The 20,882-nt window shown below is 36.0% G+C and overlaps 1 protein-coding gene and 1 long non-coding RNA gene across 13 annotated transcripts in view; one reads left to right on the plus strand and one right to left on the minus strand.

Annotated features, from left to right (window-relative positions):
• Positions 1–20,882, plus strand: part of LOC128858642 (inositol hexakisphosphate and diphosphoinositol-pentakisphosphate kinase) — a 69,623-nt gene that overhangs the window by 27,319 nt on the left and 21,422 nt on the right. For 4 of the 12 annotated variants that reach the window (XM_054095070.1, XM_054095072.1, XM_054095073.1 and 1 more), the window contains exons 1-5: positions 5,543–6,296; positions 19,998–20,189; positions 20,258–20,489; positions 20,549–20,703; positions 20,773–20,860. In XM_054095070.1, the coding sequence (XP_053951045.1) occupies positions 5,805–6,296; positions 19,998–20,189; positions 20,258–20,489; positions 20,549–20,703; positions 20,773–20,860 (1,159 nt within the window). In that variant the 5' untranslated portion in view covers positions 5,543–5,804. Of the gene's footprint in view, positions 1–5,542; positions 6,297–19,997; positions 20,190–20,257; positions 20,490–20,548; positions 20,861–20,882 lie in introns of those variants that run through there. The other 8 variants (XM_054095076.1, XM_054095075.1, XM_054095079.1 and 5 more) reach the window with 4 other exon arrangements.
• On the minus strand, positions 12,135–12,810 carry LOC128858645 (uncharacterized). The gene is made up of 4 exons (XR_008454042.1): positions 12,548–12,810; positions 12,400–12,488; positions 12,281–12,345; positions 12,135–12,224 (listed from the first exon to the last, which is right to left on the minus strand). It is a non-coding gene; the product is annotated as an uncharacterized LOC128858645 (long non-coding RNA).

Raw genomic sequence — 20,882 nt, forward strand, 5'->3', positions numbered from 1 at the left:
TAACTATCCTCTGGGTAGCTTCCGAACACCCGTTTGGGAGTGAGCTAAAGTGAGAAGGCGAAACATTCCAGGATAGCTGGTTGTGCGCTGGGTTTGAGACCCGCCACTGAATTCAAGTGTAACAAAACGTACGTTTGAAATTGCTAAAAATTCTCATAGACTTTCAATATTTTTCCTGCTGACGATCTCTGCATTTTCTTCGCTTCAAGCGTTCAAGCATTATATGGAAGAATATGTACAAAATTAAAAAAATTACAAAAAATAATTAGCATGAAAATCATTGTGAATATTGTAAAAAAACTTACCTCGGTCAAAAATTTTTTCACTCACTATAACCCTAAAAAACGAAAATGCTTCTCTGTATAATCATATTTATCAGCAGAACATAGGAAAGAATCGTTTTTGGGGCGATCTTGATTGAGAAAATTTGTTAGACTTTTTAAATAAAAATATGTGGCCAAACAAGTCGATATTTTTGCATTTTTTTATTGGCGACCAATTTTCTAAATCTTTAACGTAAGTTAAAAGTTATACCGACATACTTGAACTCGTTAGCAATCTAACGCGTTTTACTAAGATCTTAAAGGTGTGCAGCAGAGACTCCTTGAATATCCTAATGTTATACTTGATAAGGTTGACTTTTGTGCCTCAAATCTGTGTTCTTTGTTTTGGCGATACAGTTATGTAGTGTTAGTTCATTCAGTCGATTTGAATATAATAATGAAACATTTGAACAATGTTTTCTTAAATTTTCATTGAAATCGCAACGGAATCATCTGAAACGAAAACAAATCAAGCGTGCGTGTTTGTCGATGCATACCTGGGCGGATTTCTTTAGTTTTTTTCTCAATTTCTCGTAACACATTGAAGTTAAAAAAGTCGGCAAATTTGTTGTTGTAAGACGAATACTGTGGAGTAAGTAGGCAATTGAATAGTGATAGTTTCGAGAAACAAAACTAACACATCATGCCCGTCCTATAGTATGACGCAGAAGCTTGGACGATTACGACATCCAATGAGGATTCTCTTGGAGTATTTGGGAGAATGAATCCTCGAAAAGAAGGTCTCCTCTCCATTGGAAAGATGAGGTGGAGAAGGACTTGATTTCACTTGGTATTTCCGACTGGCGCCGGTTAGCTAAAGAAAGAAACGTCTTGCGCGCTTTGTTAAACTCGGCCAAAACCGCTTAAGGGGTTATCGCTCCAATCAAGAAGAAGAAAAAGATTATCAATTATACAAAAAAGCCGTACACGGATTTCAAAAATAAGAAACAAATTCTCAATCGCAATTGTTTCGATCGACTTGATTTGATACAATATTCTTGCAATATTATGCACTCATTTAACGCTTCGTTGGGCAAACGGGTCTGGCCAGAGTGGCTTTTTCATTTTTAACATATTTCTGAATTGAATTTCATATTTCTAAAATTTAATTTTCTACCGATCTGTGGGCAAAAAGAAAGGTGAATTTTATTGTGAATTGAAAAATCTTTATTTATTCTTGTAAATCAATTTCATCCCCTTCAAAATAATCCCCTCACGATGAAATACACTTATGCCAACGATTTTTCCAATCCCCGAAACATGCCAAATAGTCCATTTCCGGTATAGCCATCAGCACCTTCTTCGATTCAGCTTTTATCTCCTCAATCGACTCGAAACGCGTTCCCCGGAGTGGTCTCTTGAGTTTTAGGAATAGCCAGAAGTCACATGGAGCCAAATGGCGAAATGGTCACGAAGAACGAGTGCAGTGTGAGACGGTGCATTATCGTGATGCAAAAAACAAGAGTTGTTGGCCCATAAATCTGGTCTTTTTAGACGAATTGCTTCACGTAAACGACGCATAACGCTCAAATATTATTCCTTATTAACAGTTTGGCCAGGTGGAAGGAATTCGTAGTGCACCACACCACGAAAATCGAAAAAAACTGTCATTATGACTTTTATTTTTGAACGACTTTGACGTGCTCTTTTCGGTCTGGCCTCGCCTTTAGCACGATATTCGCTTGATTGGTCGGTTGTTTCAGGGTCGTAAGCATAAATCCAAGTCTCATCTCCCGTAATGATGCATTTGAGCTTGTCCTGATAGTCTGAAAGCATTGTTTCACACACATCAACGCGACGACTTTTTTCCAAGAAATTGAGAGTTTTCGGTACCAAACGAGATTTGACTTTTCGTAGGCCCAAATGGTCTTTCAAAGTGGTTTTCACAGATCCTTCTGATATTCCGATCATATCAGTAAGGTCTTTAACAGTCAACCGACGATTTTTGAGCACTAACTCCTTCACTTTATTGACGTGTTGGTCATCTGTTGACGCCGATGGTCGTCCGGAGCGCTCCAAGTCATCAACACGCTCTCGACCCTCTTTGAAGTCTTTGTACCACTTATAAACATTTTTCTGCGACATACCTTCTGCATGCTAAACGTTTCCGCAGCTGAAATTTCATTCCGTAAACAAAATTTGATGGCACTTCTCTGCTCAATCAAATCAGACATTGTAAAAATCGAAAAATGCACTCTTGGTCGTTTGGTAAACACAAGCGTAAATGTATTACTGATAATGGCATTCACATGAAAGTTGGCACGGATGTTATTAACAGTGCTGCCAACTCATGAAAAAAATAACTAGAGCGAAATTTTAATCCCGCGAAGTTTGACAAATAAATTAAAAAAGAATCTTGGAAGAGGACGGAAAAAGACCAGACCCGGGTGCCCAACCGAAGTTTTTAAAAAAGATGTCCAACGGAGGGTTAAAAAAGTAAACAAAAATCAAAAAAATGTATTTTCCAGTAATACCTGCAGTAACTTTTGCGACCTACCTTTTAAATATATAGTATGTGTATATATATACATTATATGATTGGCGCTTACATCCTCTGCTGAGTGTTTGGCCGAGCTCCTCCTTTAATTTGTGTTGTGCGTCCTGATAGTTTCCAGAAATGGAAGGGCATACAGTTTTACGCTACCTCCGAACGGTAGATGGTTTTTTATGTGACGCTTTTTCATGGCAATAATACTCAGAGGTTTGCCATGTATAACTAAATATAATTTACTAGTTTGGCTTTCAGTATTGTTTTTTTATAATTGAATTTCATTATCACTAATTTATGTATGTACGTATGTGATTTTTAACTCAAGTTAATGATAGGCGTATGCTTGTACTTTTTGTATTAGTAGAAACGGAAGTATGTACTCGTATGTAGGTATGTACTCGTACACTATAATGTTTTATTTGCCGCCGTCTCGTCATCTTTTCCCTCTCTTTGTATTTAACGTTTATGTGTGTGTAAATATGTAAGTACAGTCGAACTTCCATATAGTGAATTCGCACGGGACCTGAAAATCACTTCACTATATAGAAACTTCATTATAAAGAAACATTGATTTTTTATGTAATTTTATTTAAAATAATCAGTGAGTTTGGTTTGAATTACAGTCTTCCATTTTTCATTTTCAATAAAAGCTTCCAAATCATGTAGAGAGTTGAAAACATTAATCGGCACGTCACTCCTCATTTCCACAAAGGTTCTAATTACGCTAATGGATGAAGGAGCTTGTATCAACGTAGGTAATGCCTCCTCAGTTTCTGCCAATTCTTCAACGGTCAAATCGTGTGCATCGTTATCTGAAATAATATTTACATATTAAATTTTTGTTTGACTATAAAAAGATAAATGCTTACCAGGTTCAGCTGGAACTCCGCGACTTTCAAAAATGCTGTTGAGAATATCTTCTTCGGGTGGGTTGTCCGAAGTCTGCACACCATTATCAACATTTACGTAGTCATCAAACGATGCTTCGATATTTGCTACTTTTTTAAATGAAGACTGTAAAGCAGCCAAATCCGATATTGAAAGAAGGTCCTCTTCATCCCAATGCTCAAATGGAATCTGCATAGCATCTTTTGAAAATCCAGCCTTTTTAAAACAGTTGGCAATTGTTTCTGGTTTAACATAGACATTCCATACATTGCTAAGATTTCGAACTGTTTGCAGCAAGTCTATAGCCATAACAGAATTTCCCTCATCCACTTGAGTCAATATATTCGTTAAAATTTCTTTTTCTGTAATGTTGTTTCATGTTGTAATTAATGCCTTGGTCCATTGGTTGCAGTAACGAAGTCATGTTGGGAGGAAATTAAGCGAGATGAATGTTTCTCAACTTGTCTCTTACATCTTTAGGGTGGGCAGTGCAGTTATCAACAAAAAACAACACCTTTCTGTTTTGATCACAAAATTTTTTGTCGAGTTTTACAATCCATTTCGTAAAAATCTCACTGGTCATCCATGCTTTTTTGTTAAACTCATAATCGACACCTAAAGATTTTATTCCCTTGAAGCACCTCGGATTTTTGGCCTTTCCGATTACCAGCAATTTTAGCTTTTCTGATCCAGTCATATTGCTTCCCACCAGGACAGTTATTCTCTCCTTGCTTTGCTTCCCACCAAAGCATTTTTCATTTTTGAATGCCAGTGTTTTAGTTGGCAAGCATTTGAAAAACAAAGCAGTCTCGTCGGCATTAAAAATGTCGTTAATGTTGTAATTTTCAATTAATTTCGGTAAGACGTTCGTTACCCATTCATCACGGTTTTCTATGTTGGCGTCAGCACTTTCCCCACATAATGTCTTCTGAATAACGCCATGCCGACTTTTGAACTTGTCTAACCAACCTGTACTTGCCTCAAATTCGTGGTGTCCTAGTGCTTCCGCAAAATCTTTGGCCTTTTGCTTCAATAATGGTCCAGATAAAGGGAGATTCTTACCACGTGCAACGAGTAACCATTTCAGCATGCTTCGTCAATATCCTCAAAATGACAAGGTCGAAGTCTTATGCGTTTGGTATTTACTGCCAAATCCTCCGCTTTTTTTAAAATCACTTCCTTATTTTTTAAAATATTTGATAAAGTGCTGGGAAGAACTCCGAATTCATTGGCAATATCTTTTTTTTTCTTTCCTTCATTAACTTTGTTAATCATTAATAACTTTTTTTGAAGCAAAATGCTGCTTCGATGCGTCATTTTAACTTCAATCACTGAATAAAACTGTAATAGCTCAGCTCTTTCTGTTTTAATTTTGGGATTCCCCTCATTACAGTTTGTCCACATCTAACTGTAATTTTTTGCAACAGAAAACTTTTGAAAAAATTCACTATATGGAGACAAAAACTTAGGACGCTTGAATTTCCAGCTGTAAAATTTGTTCATTATATAGAAAACTTCACTATATAGAAATTCATTATAAGGAGACAAAAATACACCGAAAGTAGAACGAAAAAGCAGTGTCTTCGAAACCAGTTCATTATAAGGAGAGCTTCATTATATGGAAGTTCACTGTAGAGAAGTTCGACTGTATATGTATAATATATTAGCTGCTCATGTGTATCATATTTGTTACAAACGAATGTGCCTACCGCTCGGTAATTTCTTTATTAGTATATTTTATTTACGAAAATTATTGCTCAGTTTGTTTTCGAAACAATGCGGAGAGCAAGTGCGCGATAAGTGCTTGAATGTGACTGATCGAGCGTTAAAAACATCTGGTTGTTTTCAGTTTGAAAGCGGCGCCATTACCGTTGAGAGTATTCATATTTTGTGGTTGCGCGCACATTTAAGTAATAAATAATGTATTTGCATTTGGTTAAGTACTCGCATAAGTAGAACTGTGTGATATTGATAGCACGCGTGTTTACTTGTGAGCGGTAATAAATCGCGATTGACCTCAAATTGTAGCAATCAATTTGAATATACGAGTATGAAATATATTGGATTCTCTTAGAATACCTTAAAGAATTCGTGTCAGCATCATGTCCAATATCGATTGGGTGTGGTGGAAGGATTGGTGGCGTGTTAAACGACTACGCAAACGTTTGCGAAATACTTTTGATGACTGTGAACAGCAGCAGTTAGCTGAAAGTGCTGAAGGTACTCCCGCATCAAAGCATTGCCGTGTGTGTAATAAGGCATTGCTGGATATTGGTGCACAAAGTGCTGCAGAAGCGGCACGACCATGTCGCCGTTGTCATCGTAGACATATCGCCGCCAATGCTGTTGCGACTTGTGACAATGACGTTGAACGAACGGACACGACAGCCAATAAACCAGATGATTATGAAAATAATGGGTATTATTTCGAAGATCATCCTGAAGAAGAAGATGATGAGGGTCGTGGGAACAATGACGTTCCACATAGTAGTGGTGGCATCGATGATGTAAATTATTATTACGGCGGTGACGACCACTTCGGCTACGATGATACCGAGGACGATGACTTTTGCTATTGCGATGAGTGTTGGTATGTACGTATCGTATCAATGTATGAGAGGAAGTTTTACTCTTGCATTTGAATTCTTATCTACTCAGATCTCTGCATTGGTGTATAATCTATTTGAAAATACATTCAAATATACATATGTATGTATTTGTAGACAATTTAATTATGTTTGCATTGAAAAGGCAAACAATAAACTTTATATCAGTTACGTTTTATACTTATTAGGGTGCACTCTCCCTAAAAAAAAATCAGAACTTTTCCATCGGGATTATAAAATCTATTATGTTTTAAGAGTGCTACCAAAATATTTCTGAGCAAGACCGATTTGAAAGTACTGCAAAAAATCTCACTATTTTGATATCATTGATAAAATTTTTGTATAGATATTTTAAGTATAAACTCTACTATTATTTTTAAATATTAATTCTATTAATAAAAAGTTGAATAAAATTTTTGAACTCTTTAAATATAAAAATTGTGTGGAACTCTGGAAATATAAACATTTTTATATTACCGTAACTTTGTTTAGTGAATCACCCTAATCATATCTATAAAGCTTATTAAATATTTTTTTTGCCTGAAGTATGCATAAAGATCTGATAAAAACTTTGCTCAGCATATCGTTCCAAACTAAAGCACTTGTTTCCAATTTGAAAGAATTTTTGTTATACGTGCAGTAAAAGTTAAATTCGTTCGTTACATAGCTACTACATACCTATGTATGCTGTTATGGACGCTTGCGAAGTTAAATTTTGTGGCTGTAACAATTTACGTGTTAAGCAACTAATACAAAGGTACAAAATTAAATTCGTTCGGGTGGTCAAACAAGTTACTCTCAGTGCGTGGTTAGTCTATGTAGGCTAGTACTTGTAGAATTGTTTCTAATGTACTTATACATACATACATACATATGTAAGTGTATTGTATTTGTCTATTTACATACACTGATTATGAACACAATTGATTATTTTTGGATATGAAGATTTAAAACTAAAAAAATTGCATACTGGCCGAGGAACGATTTCAACCCAGAAATCTTGGGGAGCCTCCCTTCGTTGGATGCGTTACGTGGCGTATTATTTATATGTATAGGTTAGGTTAGGTTGTAGCATGGATAGCTTGTCGATAACTCTCCTAAAAGCAATAAGAACTTTTCAAAATCTGATTTCTACAGTGCTGAGATCTTCCAATTCATGGAAAAATTGTCTACCGAAAATGGATAAAGCAGGGCAGTGTCACAGAAGTTGTAAAATCATCTATTCCTCGTGTAGATAGTTGCTGCAGTATTCCCTTATAATGGAAAATAATGTAGGCTACTTATTTTTAAGTAAAAGTATGCCCGCGTCACTGCCTGTTTACTCATCACTCTTATGGCCAGGAACCCATATTACTTTCGGTTGAAATGACTCAGCTATCTCGTTGAGAGATGAACGGCACTTCATAACTACCTTAGAGGTTGCCAACTGCTTTGTGAGGGATTTTATCGCCACCTAGCTATCAACGAAAATGTAGATAACATCGCAGTGTCATGGTCTTAATTATTGTTGTATGTAAAGGGTGTCCGGTGCACAGTGCGGCCGATTCCCGAAAAGCTGGCCAAAACTCAAAAAATTAAGTAATTGATTCAAAATTTCTTACTCGGGGGTTGTCGGGGTCGCTGATTACGAATTTGATCTTAAAATTTTGAAAATCCACCCCCTTCCACCCCTACGTGAAATAGCGTATATTCTATATTAGAACATAATCAAGATGCATGTAATATATATTTATATATATATATATATATATAAGCAGCTGAATCTTGTTTTATTCAGTAACCATTACTTTTTTGAGTAACCTTTAATAGGTTTCAAAGCAGCATATGACGGCGTTGTGTTACTATACAGTTTGAAAACTCAAATTTTATAAAAAAAATTGCAAAAAATGTATCTACGTATTGCTGCAGCTAAAAATTTTGTGTCGAGGTATTGATATGTACTACAGAATTCTCGTATTTTACTAACCTTCCGAAGATGATTCCATTTGGTTTTGTTCAATTTACTCCATTACAAAATCTTTCAAATGCGTACAACTTTCACTATTCATCGACAGTAATACGATGCTCAAACGAAGGCCACGTTGCGACTGAAAATACAGAGGATACTTAGGGTACAGGACGTTGCTATGAACGGTTTTCACTACTCAAGGCATTACTGTAGCCAACCCAAAGACAAAAAAACTCTATGTAGAAACTTTTTTTTCGACTTTTGGCCAGCTTTTTGGGAATCGGCCGCACTGTGCGGTGGCAAAAGTAAGCATTAAGAGTTAAATTAAAAAGGCATTAAATACTAGTGATAAAATTTTAATTTAATAACTATTAAAATGAATGCAAGTGCCGATTTTATTTTTTGTACTTATTTTCTCTAAATGTTGATCGTTACGTCGGAAGCACTTTTGGAATCTAGTCACCGTACTCCGTGCCACTCGCTCCAGAAGTGCTGTCGGGTTTCCATCAACGATTTTCAAAAAAAAATATGATCCAATTATTCTATTGGGTTCTGTCCTTTAGGTGTCTAACAATGGCTTTTTTTTTTTATTTACACTTCCATGTAAATGAAAATGGGCTTTATTTCTCAAAAAGATAGTCCTTACCGTACGAAATCGCTCCAACTTTTTCTCGCAGAAAATTTTTCGCAAATTGTAATCGTTAGCTTTTAGCGCTTTCACAATTTGAATTTTGAAGGGATAAAGTATGATTCTTCCTCAGTAGTTTTTGGAAGCCCCAGGACAGCCGCACAGACTGACGCAGATTGTAGTGAAAATTTGTAGCGACGAGTTCAATATTTTCATTGGTTCTCGATGTCCGGCTGGGCCCGGACCCTTCGCACCCAATTCTGCCACCAGACACCTTTTACATGCAGCGTGTGTATCACAGCAGAGGTTTCGAAAAACTCTTTACAAAAATAGCGTAATCTACTTTTTAGTTAGTAATCTAATGTTTAGCTGGTATTACCATTGCTCACCTTAAGCCGTACAAGTTTTTCCTCTCAGTAAAATCGATTGCTTAAGATTTCTGTGGAACAATTTATCTAACCCTCTAACTGCCTTTTTTAATAAACTTTCATTCTACCTGTTTTAAAAAAGGTACAGAAATTTGCAATTAGGTAGGAGATAGAGAGTTAAAAAGAAATTCATTATTTTCTCTGTAGTGATCGATATCTCGTAAAGTATGGATCAAAAAATTAAAAGTTAATGCTCATTGTCAAAGTGACATTTCACACTAAAAAAATGCTTTTGCTGTTTTTTGTTTATTCCATTTAGTTGTGAGTTACAGGGTTTTAACGACTGAAGTGAACAAAGAGAAAATTCGGTGCGTTTTACAGTTTTTCTTTGATAAAGGCGAAATGCAAGCCAGGCAAATTGTGAATGGTGTTTATAGTGCCGTACTGTAACAGCTAATTACATGCAATTTTGGTTTCGTCGATTCCGTCCGTCATCTTTAATGTTAAAAAAATAATCGAAGTTGACCGGCATGTAAGTAGTCGTAGCATCGCTCAGGAGCTAATGATCGACCGTGAAACAGTTTTAAATCAAATGCGTAAAAACTTTCATAAAAAAAATTTCTTTTTTCCAAACTAATATTTTTGTTTTGTGCAATGTTAGAATAAATTTCATTAAAGATATTTATATGTTTTGTCAAACAGTTGATTATAATGACTTCTAATTAGCTTTTTGTTACAATATATGAAATAACCTGCCCGAGTTTTCTTAGATGAACGGAATGGTGGCAACGTCTGTTTTAAGACGTTCTCTATGGATACATTCGATTTATATTCGATTCCTGAACGCTCGAAATATGAAATATATGCCTATACACAAATACAATAACTCATTATTGTTGTAATAGGAGTTTAAAAAATGTTTTTTCTTTTTATTTTCCATCATGATTCAATTATACAAGGTTAAGTAAAGTTTGACAACTGATTTCGGATGCTACTTAATCCATTGATGCAATTTAGAAGCAAGGGAAAAAAGGGCATAAGTTTATCCCCTTTCTGAAAATGTAGTAAAAAATTGAAAAAGGTCGTTGTAAGCCATAGAATAATTTTATGTTATTTTATAAGTGGTACTTAATTATTTATATTTTTAACTTAACTATTCCCATGGATTTGTGTCATATATATATTATATGTATTTTGACCATGCATCGGATTGGAATCTATATGTGCCACTTGTAAATCTACACTGAAGTAATAAATAAAACAACTTGAGAATAGTGGAAACTCTTAACGAGGAAAAACCACTTTTATTTCGTTACGTCCGCTAATCATACATTTGATTTTTTAACGAGATTGCCTGCAAAGTTACAAGTATAAAATCTTTGTTAAAAAAAGATAAATGTATATATACGCAGAAACACAAGTAGACGCCCAAAGCATTGCATACTTTACTTACAATTATCTTATCGAATGCTCATTGTTCTCTTCTTTTGTTTATTGCACCGGTTAAGATGCTTTATTCGAAAGTGCATTCGGCATTTAAAAAAAATCGTTTAACATCATCGCGTAAACTCACGTTTTCACTTAATGTGAACAATTTTTGTAAAAATGATATCCCACCGTAAAACTCCTCGCCGTTGAACTGGTTAAACGCTGATTCCATCATTTTAATTTTGTCCAAGAACTCGGTGCTTGGTTTAACTAATCCGCCCTTAGATAAAGTGTCAACCCAAGTAAATGTAGGCTCAATGCATGAGCAATCGGTCAACTTTAATTTGCGTATTATGTAACCGGCAATATATTCAAGAGCATCTTCGTGTAAGCTATCAAAGTCAGCGTCCTCATTTAATGAGCCCCAACGCATAACACCTTCGGATTGCACGCAGAAATATGTGATTTTACTTATGTATGTGTTTTAAGTTAGTTCGCAGTTGTAAAACAAATATTAGTTAGATGGGAAACGAGACAAAAGTAAAAAAATGGAGTCTCTAAAGGAGTATTTTCATTACATTAAAATGGAAATGCAGCTAGTAAACAAAAATATTTTCGAAAATTATTTCACTCTTATGCATATAAAGCCATGTTTAGTAACCTTTGCATTACGACGTGTTGCAAATTTCCTCATTTCAGTACCGTACGAACGTAAATGTACGTTTCATAACTGTTTTTACAAACTTTTATTCCTGAAATAAATGCTGACTTTTAGCATCCTTCATATGCATTAAGAGAGTAACTTGTTAAACCATTGAATTTAATATAGATTTGGCTGCCATGATATGTTAACGACAGGAATGAGATAAAACAGAAAATTTAATTCAATTATGTGTCCATTTGTTACCGTAAAGACATTGCGAAAGCAGAAGTTCAGTCGATCATTCCTCCACGTAAGAAAAACATTGGAGTTAGAAGAGTTAAAATTGACAAAATGACAAATTTATTAGTTTATTGTTTAAAATCTGTCTACCTTAATATACTTGGCGTCCCTAATATTAGTATAGTTAGGAAAATATATTCATATAGTCTAAAACTAATACATCGAAAAATTTCTATATTGATAATATTATATAATCCACTTTTAGTAATTGCGATGATTCGGGCAGAAATCAAAAACCTGTAAACCAAAAATCTTAAAAATTGTTAATTCATAAATATACCACTACAACTTACGTGTAAATGTAGACGTAAAGCGCGAGGACTTGCTCGTGTAGGTGTTGCGCATGCATTTACGTACAGCATATTGTTCTAGACCGGGTAGCGTGAAGAGCCAGTTCGGAAGCCAAATTGATTTCAGTGGTAGCAGAACTATGCACATAATGACCGTCACATGTCAAACACTTACTAGGTATTTGCACCATCATACACAGCACGATCAATGCCATCTATGAAATGGTAGAAATACGCGCATACTTGCCTTCGTTTCTAAAAACCAGCTCTTCAACACACATCTTCCGCTGCACTTGCTCGTCTGTGAAGTCCTACAAATAAAAACTTTTAAAACCAATTTATTAGCAAATATTCTAACAGAACTTACTAACTGTTTATGTATTGTATGTAAGGTGGTCACTTTTATATTTGCAAAAACGCTGTTCTAAAAACCTATGAATGAAAAAGTTTAATAAGAATTTATACAAATGTCTGATCTGGACTTACGTGTATGAAAATTCACCAACCGGTAGTTTTCGGCAGCAGAAAGGCGACTCCAAATAATCGACTACCACCATATGTAAGACATAATCGACCTAAATAGTGAAAAATGCCATTAATTTACAAAATAATTAGCTTTTATTATTATACTTACTTGAACGTTTACAAGCAGATAAATGATTTTCAACGAATAATAACAAGGCAAAGCGTCAAAGTGAAAACGATGTTGCCGACCACATAATTTGCACCAAAAGTTTAATTTTTACTACAATTTAAAAGTTTTTTCGTAAAATATGTAGGAATATTTGTAAAGAAGCAACATGTTTTCAAATAAAGGAGCCGATTTGTCAAGAGGGAGCGAGAAAGCTGCTTACTTACCTAACCTTCTATAATTGAATCATGATTTTCCATATGAGTACAAATAAAATACGTATGTATGCAAATAAAAAAAAAAGCAGCCAAAAGTCACAAAAAACCTGATCGTACTAATATATAGGGACTTCCAATAAGGGCACAACCTAACTGTTACTGAGCGCAATCGACGTAAATTCGACGCTTGATATGCGGAAAAGGCTTCACTTCTTAAGTTAATTTGATCTTGAGAGGTTGTAGGGCAAATTATTTGTGCAAAAGTTGAGAGATTTCCAATTGCTGTAAACCTGAGTTGCTTATTTTAAATGAAAACACTACAGCTGCGACTAGAATATATTCACTCAAACACTCACAATCTAACTGGTGTGATTAGTATTACGACCGATGTAAAGTTGTGACCACCGACTTAGAGTATCGGTGATAATTTTCAAACGTTTCGCGTTCGTTAGACGTTACCAGGTGAGAAAAAAGTATATATAAATATGCCCTATACCTATATGCCTTGGCCCTCATTAGTTAATATTTTTAATTTCTACTTTGCGGTTTAATTTTGTCAGTAATAAAGGGGTCTCTAGTATGGAATTTAGTAATTAATTCACATCGTCAAAGCTCTAATCGTGGTCGTAGAATACAAAGGGAGTTGTTTTGATTTGCAGTACGGATTTTCTCAATTCAAAAGCCAGACAGAGAAAGCATATCTCTACCCACAAAAATGTATTGCTGACGAACTTTTCCCGCGTACTTTTCCAGTAATGATTAGAGTTTCTGCAGTCTCGTGCCGCATTGACAAAGGATGCGTAGCCGCAATGGACGCAAAGGCAACTCTCAACTTCTGTCACACGGCCAGCATAGATAACAGGTTAAGTCCGGAGCAGATGCCAGAAACACGCTGAATATGAATAGGCATGTTTCTTAACGCTTCTAACCGATCAAGGTTACGCATGCCGGAGGCCCGACATATTGGTTATGACGTCACACCTGAGTGTATTTACTTATTTAAATAACTAATCTTATCTCTTATCTGAACTCTTTTTTTCTAACTTTTTACATTTTCTATTTTGAGTATTTGCAATGGTACTATATGTTAAAGTGATGAGCTTTTTTCACTAAAAAATAATTAGCAACGATTAAGGCATTAAAAGGGCATGAGGCAAGGTTTGTGTTTCTCCAACGGCTTATCAAAATTTTCATTTAATGTATTTGCTTTTCGCGAAAGATAGAATGACAAGAAGCCAATAATTTTTTTTATTTTATTTCTTTAATTTTCTTTGTTTATTGAATCTTTCTTGTAAAGGGTGTTTTTTTTAGAGGTTAGGTTTTCAAGATGAAATAAAACGTATATAATTTAATGTTATGGCCAAGAATTTAGCTTTATTATAAAGATAAGGGTTTGCCATTATGTTTTAAAAATGATTTCGGGCAAGTAGCCGCCGCGGCTGGCTCGAATAAATTCCAGCCGAGAGGCCCAATTTTCGACCACTTTTTACAGCAATTGGGGCCGTATGTCAGCAATAACGCGCCGAATATTCTCTTCCAAGACGTCAATCGTTTCGGGCTTATCTGCGTAGACAAGCGACTTCACATAGCCCCACAAGAAATAGTCCAGCGGTGTTATATCGCACGATCTTGGAGGCCACGCCACAGGTCCACGGCGCGAGATAATGCGCTCACCAAAAGTTTCCTTCAATAAATCGATTGTTGCGTTGGCTGTATGGCATGTAGCGCCGTCTTGTTGGAACCAAAGGTCGTCCACATCAACATCATCCAATTCAGGCACGAAAAAGTCATTAATCATGCCTCTATAGCGCTCTCCATTGACTGTAACATTATGGCCGGCTTCATTTTTAAAGAAATATGGACCAATGATTCCCTCTGCCTATAGAGCACACCAAACAGTGACTTTTTGAAGATGTAATGGCGTCTCAGCAATGGCTTGTGGATTATGTTCACTCCAAATGCGACAATTTTGCTTATTGACATACCCATTCAACCAAAAGTGAGCTTCATTGCTGAACAAAATTTTCTTGTGAAAATCGGGATCGGTAGCCATCTCGTTTTGGGCCCATTCACCGAACGTGCGACGCGCTTGATGGTCGTTCGGCTTCAATTCTTGCACGAGTTGGATTTTGTAAGCCCGCAAACCAAGATCCTTCCGCAAAATCTTCCATAAAGTGGATGGGCACATCTCCAATTGCTGCGCGCGATTGCGGATGGACTCATTCGGGTCTTCTTCGATACTCTGCTCCACAGCAGCAATAGCGTCTTCGGTGCGCACTGTACGACGTCTCTGAGGATGCGTATTATCCACTAGAACAAACGTGGTGCGAAACCGATCCATGGTTAATCGAATTAGTGACTCTGATGGACGATTATGTCGACCGAATATTGGACGCAGCGCGCGATGCGTCGCGCGAATCGAACCATTATTTTCGTAATAACTTTGCACGATTTGCAAACGTTGTTCAGGTGTAAGTCTATTCATTATGAAATGGCAAACCAAACTGAGCATAAATCAAGTGACAGCTGTCAAAAATACCATCTACGAAAAAAGTAGTGCCAACTTGAAAACCTAGCCTCTAAAAAAACACCCTTTATAAGAAGCTAACAATAAGTTTACAAATCTTATGTGCTAGAGTATTATGTTTCCTTGCCAGTGCACTATAGGTCAAATGTCTACTTTTTCTGTGCAAAATTAATTACAGCTAGAAAATAATGATATTCAAACTAATTCAGAAATTCACAAGTAAGAAAAAATCTTAAAAAAAAAATGGCATTTAACCCATTAACGACCACAAATTAAAATTAACCCTTTTGCAACAATAAATGTAAACGTGACAATTCATTTTTTTTTTTAATTATAGAAAACAATATTAATTACTTAAATCTAATTCATTTTGTAGATTTAATTTAAATATAATATAACATCTTCACTTTGATTAATTTCATTGTCTTGGTTGTTCTGATTAAATTCTATACTAGTTCAATTACTTCTAAAGGAAGTGTGGAAGGTTAGCGCTTTTGTTAGCATCTATTTAAGAATAGTGTGGAAATGAATGGATTTGAAGTATCGGCAACCCTATTAAATACGTCTAACAGACTCCGAATTCTCTTCTTCCATTACTGCTTGAAAAACTTCTTTTTGCATCTCAACAATTCTTTCAGTCGTATGCTCTAAAATAGACTGCAACGAAACTTTTACAAGGGTATCTTTTGCTTCTATACCATGAGGTGCACATTTGAATTTAATGGCTGTAATTTTAGAATAGTCTGGATAAATGTCGCAGTTTCTTAACTTATTTTTGTAATGTATTGCGTTGTACTGCTCTTTTGAAAAATTATTTTCAAGAAGGAAAGCTAAAATCTTATCTGCAGAAAGTTGAATTGACGATTTGGTAGCTTGAATACACATCTTGGAGAGCTTGTTGGACGTTCCTTACTTTCTTTCAGGATTGCAGCCAAATCGGTATCTTCTTGATTAGGAGCCGATGTTGCTGCTGCACGTACAAGAAAATTAGTATTAGCTTTCTCAGTTGAAAGGTCTGCGACTTCTTTTCTTTTGTCAAATTCTGATTTTTCGCTGAATGGCATACGCGGACGATCAACAATGGTACTAGTTGCTTTTTTGGGAATGCTATTTACCATCTACTTTAACTCCGAATTTAGCCACACATGATTTTAATCCTTAAAGGCGTTTATCTCTCTGTAGCATTTTTTCCACTTTTGCGTTAATTTTACAGTAAAAAAATCTTATTTTTTTGCATTAAATCCTTCTTCATCATTAAATCCTTCAATCAAAAATATTAATGTCCTTAATTTTTCCAAGAACATGATTAAAAACGGCATCAAGTTGTTTTTTTTTGGAACGTTTTTTCGCCATATTTCAAATATATCGTTTTTTTTTTATACCAAGGATGCCTAAAAAAAATGGAGTTACTCTTAAAACGCAAAAAATCGCAGTTCATAACATAATATTCCATCTATTTTTTCTAATTTGAAAAAGGTCAAATGGGGTCAAAATTTTATAGGGCTTCCAGAAAGTCAATGTGGAAGATAACTTGGATCACTTCAAGGTTGTGTAGGCTAATAAGTTATTTACAAATATAGGAACATAAATGTAAAGCGTTTTATTTAAATACATATACATACATATATACTTACATGTCTCTTTATTTTCTATTTTACACTAATGAATTATTTCCAACACAAATCGAGAAACGCGGACTCAAAGCTCACCAAGCACTGCTGAACTCGCAAACAAATTTATACGATGCGTGCCTGTGTAACGGTGTTTTTTTATTAAGTGAAAATAAAATCCACGCACCTTTGTTTTGAAGTATTTCTAATCACAAAACAACAACAACAAAACTAAAACGGCACTTTCATTCTTATCACATTTGCAGAGCAAAAACGGTCATTTGTGCTAAGAAACTAATTATTTGTTCAATGAGATACGTGCGTACATATATGACTAAATCGCATGTGAATGCGATCAAAGTGAATGAATGGAGGGAGCCAGAAAGGACAGCTTTCCAGTCTCCGATTCTTCGTAGCTGGGAGCCGGAAACCTCGTTCCCAGTCTCCCTTATACCTTCCGTTTTCCCTCACGACGATTGTGTGCTATTTTTTGTTTTTTTATGTGATGCAATTGGATGGAGGGAGCCGGAGAGGCCCAGTGTCCAGTCTCTCTTAAAACTGCGTTTATCTCTCATGACGATGAGGCCGTATTGAAAGCCGGACGGTGCGAGATGAGATAATTAAGATAGTGCAGACTTGAAGATGCATTTTTTTCTCAATCGTGTATGACCTTCATTTAGAAGTACATAGATTTCGGACTACTTTCTTGGGATGGTATTTAAGCTAATGGGTTGACTTCGTAATAAACTTGTACGTCGATAGCCAAGCGGCTATAAAAGCGATAAAATCATATTATCATCCAAAAACTAAAAGCAGGTTTTATGTATATTGGATTCCGGGGCACAAAGGCATAGAGGGAAATGAGACAGTGGACGGAATAGCTAAAGAAGGCGCGAGACTTGCAAGGGATCAAATAATTCAAGTACTTAAACTCCTGCGCACAAATCAAAAATAACTAGAAGAGCACTTGTTAAGAAAGGGGAAAGGCAGAAGGCTTAGCTTAACCAACCGCAATGTTGCCAGGATCATGTCATGTGCGATATAATGATAAGTAAACAAAATTGGTTATATTGTTTGATAGAACGAACTATATAACTTTAGTTGGTGTACTAACAGGGCACTGCCTAGTTACAGCGCAGGATTACAAGCTAATTCCTAACGATGCTTGCAGGAAATGAGCATCTTCTATGCTACTGTCCGTGCTCTCAGTTTTGAAAGACTACAATCCATCCCGGCAGGGGAGCTTGAGCGACTCCTAAAATTCGCAACAGTGCGCGCATCTTGAGTGATGCATATTTTCGCTAAAACAAAAAAAATTGATCTGGTATCGCTGTGGACCAAACTGATCTCTGCTTGCTTTCGGCCAGCCAGTATAACCTAATGCATTGATAGATTAACCTAGAATACTATGCGTGCAAAGATATTTTTTATATCAGAAGCCGGACATTCTAATTTTCATATAGCAATAAACCTTCAAACTTGATTTCCCACATTTGCACATTCGTGCTTCTTGCAGAAGGAGGACGATAGGCATGAAGAGGAATGAAGAAAAATGTGTGTGGAATTTAATATATGTATAATAACAAAAAAATGATAGAACAAGTTTTTTCTAATAGCGGTCGCTGTCACTCCTCGGCAGGCAATGGTAGATCTTCGAGTGTATTTCTGCCATGAAAAACAGCTCCTCTTAAAAAACCATTTGCCTTCTGTAGGTCTCTCAAAAACACACCGTAATTTACTCTTCTCTTTTACCTAAGGCGCTATTTTGAAACTATTTATTGACGCATTTTTTTTTTGATAATTGCCTTTTGCATCCAAAAAAAAAAGTTGATTGTGAATACCAAGATTGTTATAAGGAATAATCGAAATGGTCATGGATGATAATCCAGTCATATCAGCAATTTGTTCCTTTTTGATCTTCCGGAATAGGTTTTCGACGGTTTCAACAGGGTTGGGCATTTTGAACTACCATGAAATTGTGCTACTCAAAATTGTTTAGTGGTAGTTAAAATAAGAGTTTCATTACTAACAAATCTTCAAATCACTAAATCCGCGGCCGCCGTAGCCGAATGGGTTGGTGCGTGATTACCATTCGGAATTCACAGAGAGATCGTTGGTTCGAATCTCGGTGAAAGCAAAATTAAGAAAAACATTTTTCTAATAGCGGTCGCCCCTCGGCAGGCAATGGCAAACCTCCGAGTGTATTTCTGCCATGAAAAAGCTCCTCATAAAAATATCTGTCGTTCGGAGTCGGCTTGAAACTGTAGGTCCCTTCATTTGTGGAACAACATCAAGACGCATACCACAAATAGGAGGAGGAGCTCGGCCAAACACCTAACAGAAGTGTACGCGCCAATTATTTATTTATTTAACTATGCTCAACCCTGGCCTTCAATAATGTCTGAAGACGTCGTCAAACTGAGCGCGCGTCGTCTTCAATTAACTACGCCACTTATAATAAAGGAATGGCCCTCCTAAACATATGAACCTTCTCTACTACGAGTATTATAAGTGGTGGTTTTTGTTTTTTCTTTGCTTAGTAAGGAACTCAACTTCCCCACAAATTTATGTTTTCTTTCTTGTTTAGCCGGCGATAGCTTAAAATTGATTTTGATTTGCACTACTCCATTCCATGTACTTTTTGATCTTTCCTATTAGAGCAATTTTGCTTGGAACAAAGGCGTGGATTTTGTTAATAAATAAATTGGGTGTTTTGTGTTTGTTCACCTCTGTAACTTGACTCATAACGGCAAATATCTTAATTTAACGCAGACGTAATGAATTTTATTTTGCAATAACAGAGGGAGATTTCAAACTGGTGGAGATAAGGTTTGTTATACTATTTATTTTCACGGCAAAGTTTAATGAAATTGGAACTAATCAGATATTCGTTGGCGAATCGAACCTTTATTTTAGCGCTTTTGTGCATATGCCGAAATTAAACAAAATTCCCGCTATACATACTACATACATACATATACACAATTACCTACATACATTTATTTGGCAATCATTTTTCGATTAACTTTAAAATGGAAGCGTTTTTGACATATTTGAAAATATTTTATAATAAAATACGTTATACCATTCACAAACAGGGGGACGGTGAGAGCAATGACGGTATGGACTCAGATTGCAGCACCTGTTCGAATCCAGGGAAACAAGTCGTTGTTGGCATTTGCGCCATGGCCAAGAAAACACAATCCAAACCGATGAAGGAAATCTTAACACGTCTGCAAGAATTTGAATTTATTAAAATGCTTATATTTTCGGAAGATGTAATTTTAAAGGTAAATAATCCGTGATGCAGTTTCACGTTTCTTCAAAGATGATAATAAAATTTGCATTTATTTCTTAGGAGACAGTAGAAAATTGGCCACTATGCGATTGCCTTATATCATTTCATTCGAAAGGTTTCCCGCTAGAAAAGGCCATTCAATACGCACAACTACGCAAACCTTACGTGCTTAACAATTTACATATGCAATACGATATACAAGATCGCCGCCGAGTTTATGCCATACTGCAGAAGGAAGGCATTGAAATACCGCGTTATGCTGTATTAGACCGCGATTCGCCCGATCCAAAACGTAAATTAAAACAATTACTGCAGCGTATTTACCGTTAATGTTAAATTCGTTTTCAATAGAACATGAACTAATCGAATCTGAAGATCACGTCGAGGTGAACGGCATTATTTTCAATAAACCATTTGTGGAGAAACCTGTATCGGCTGAAGACCACAATATTTATATTTACTATCCTACATCGGCTGGTGGCGGCAGTCAACGATTATTCAGAAAGGTTCTACACTTTCTTGGCACGCCTAATGTAAAACGAGTCTATAATATGTTGACTTTCACCTTTTTACAGATCGGCAGTCGCAGTAGCGTTTATTCACCAGAGTCGCGTGTACGCAAAACTGGTTCCTTCATCTATGAAGATTTTATGCCTACTGACGGTATGTATTAGCACTCCTATTT

Source organism: Anastrepha ludens, chromosome 3, assembly GCF_028408465.1.
Source record: "Anastrepha ludens isolate Willacy chromosome 3, idAnaLude1.1, whole genome shotgun sequence".
Taxonomy (NCBI): Eukaryota; Metazoa; Arthropoda; class Insecta; order Diptera; family Tephritidae; genus Anastrepha; species Anastrepha ludens.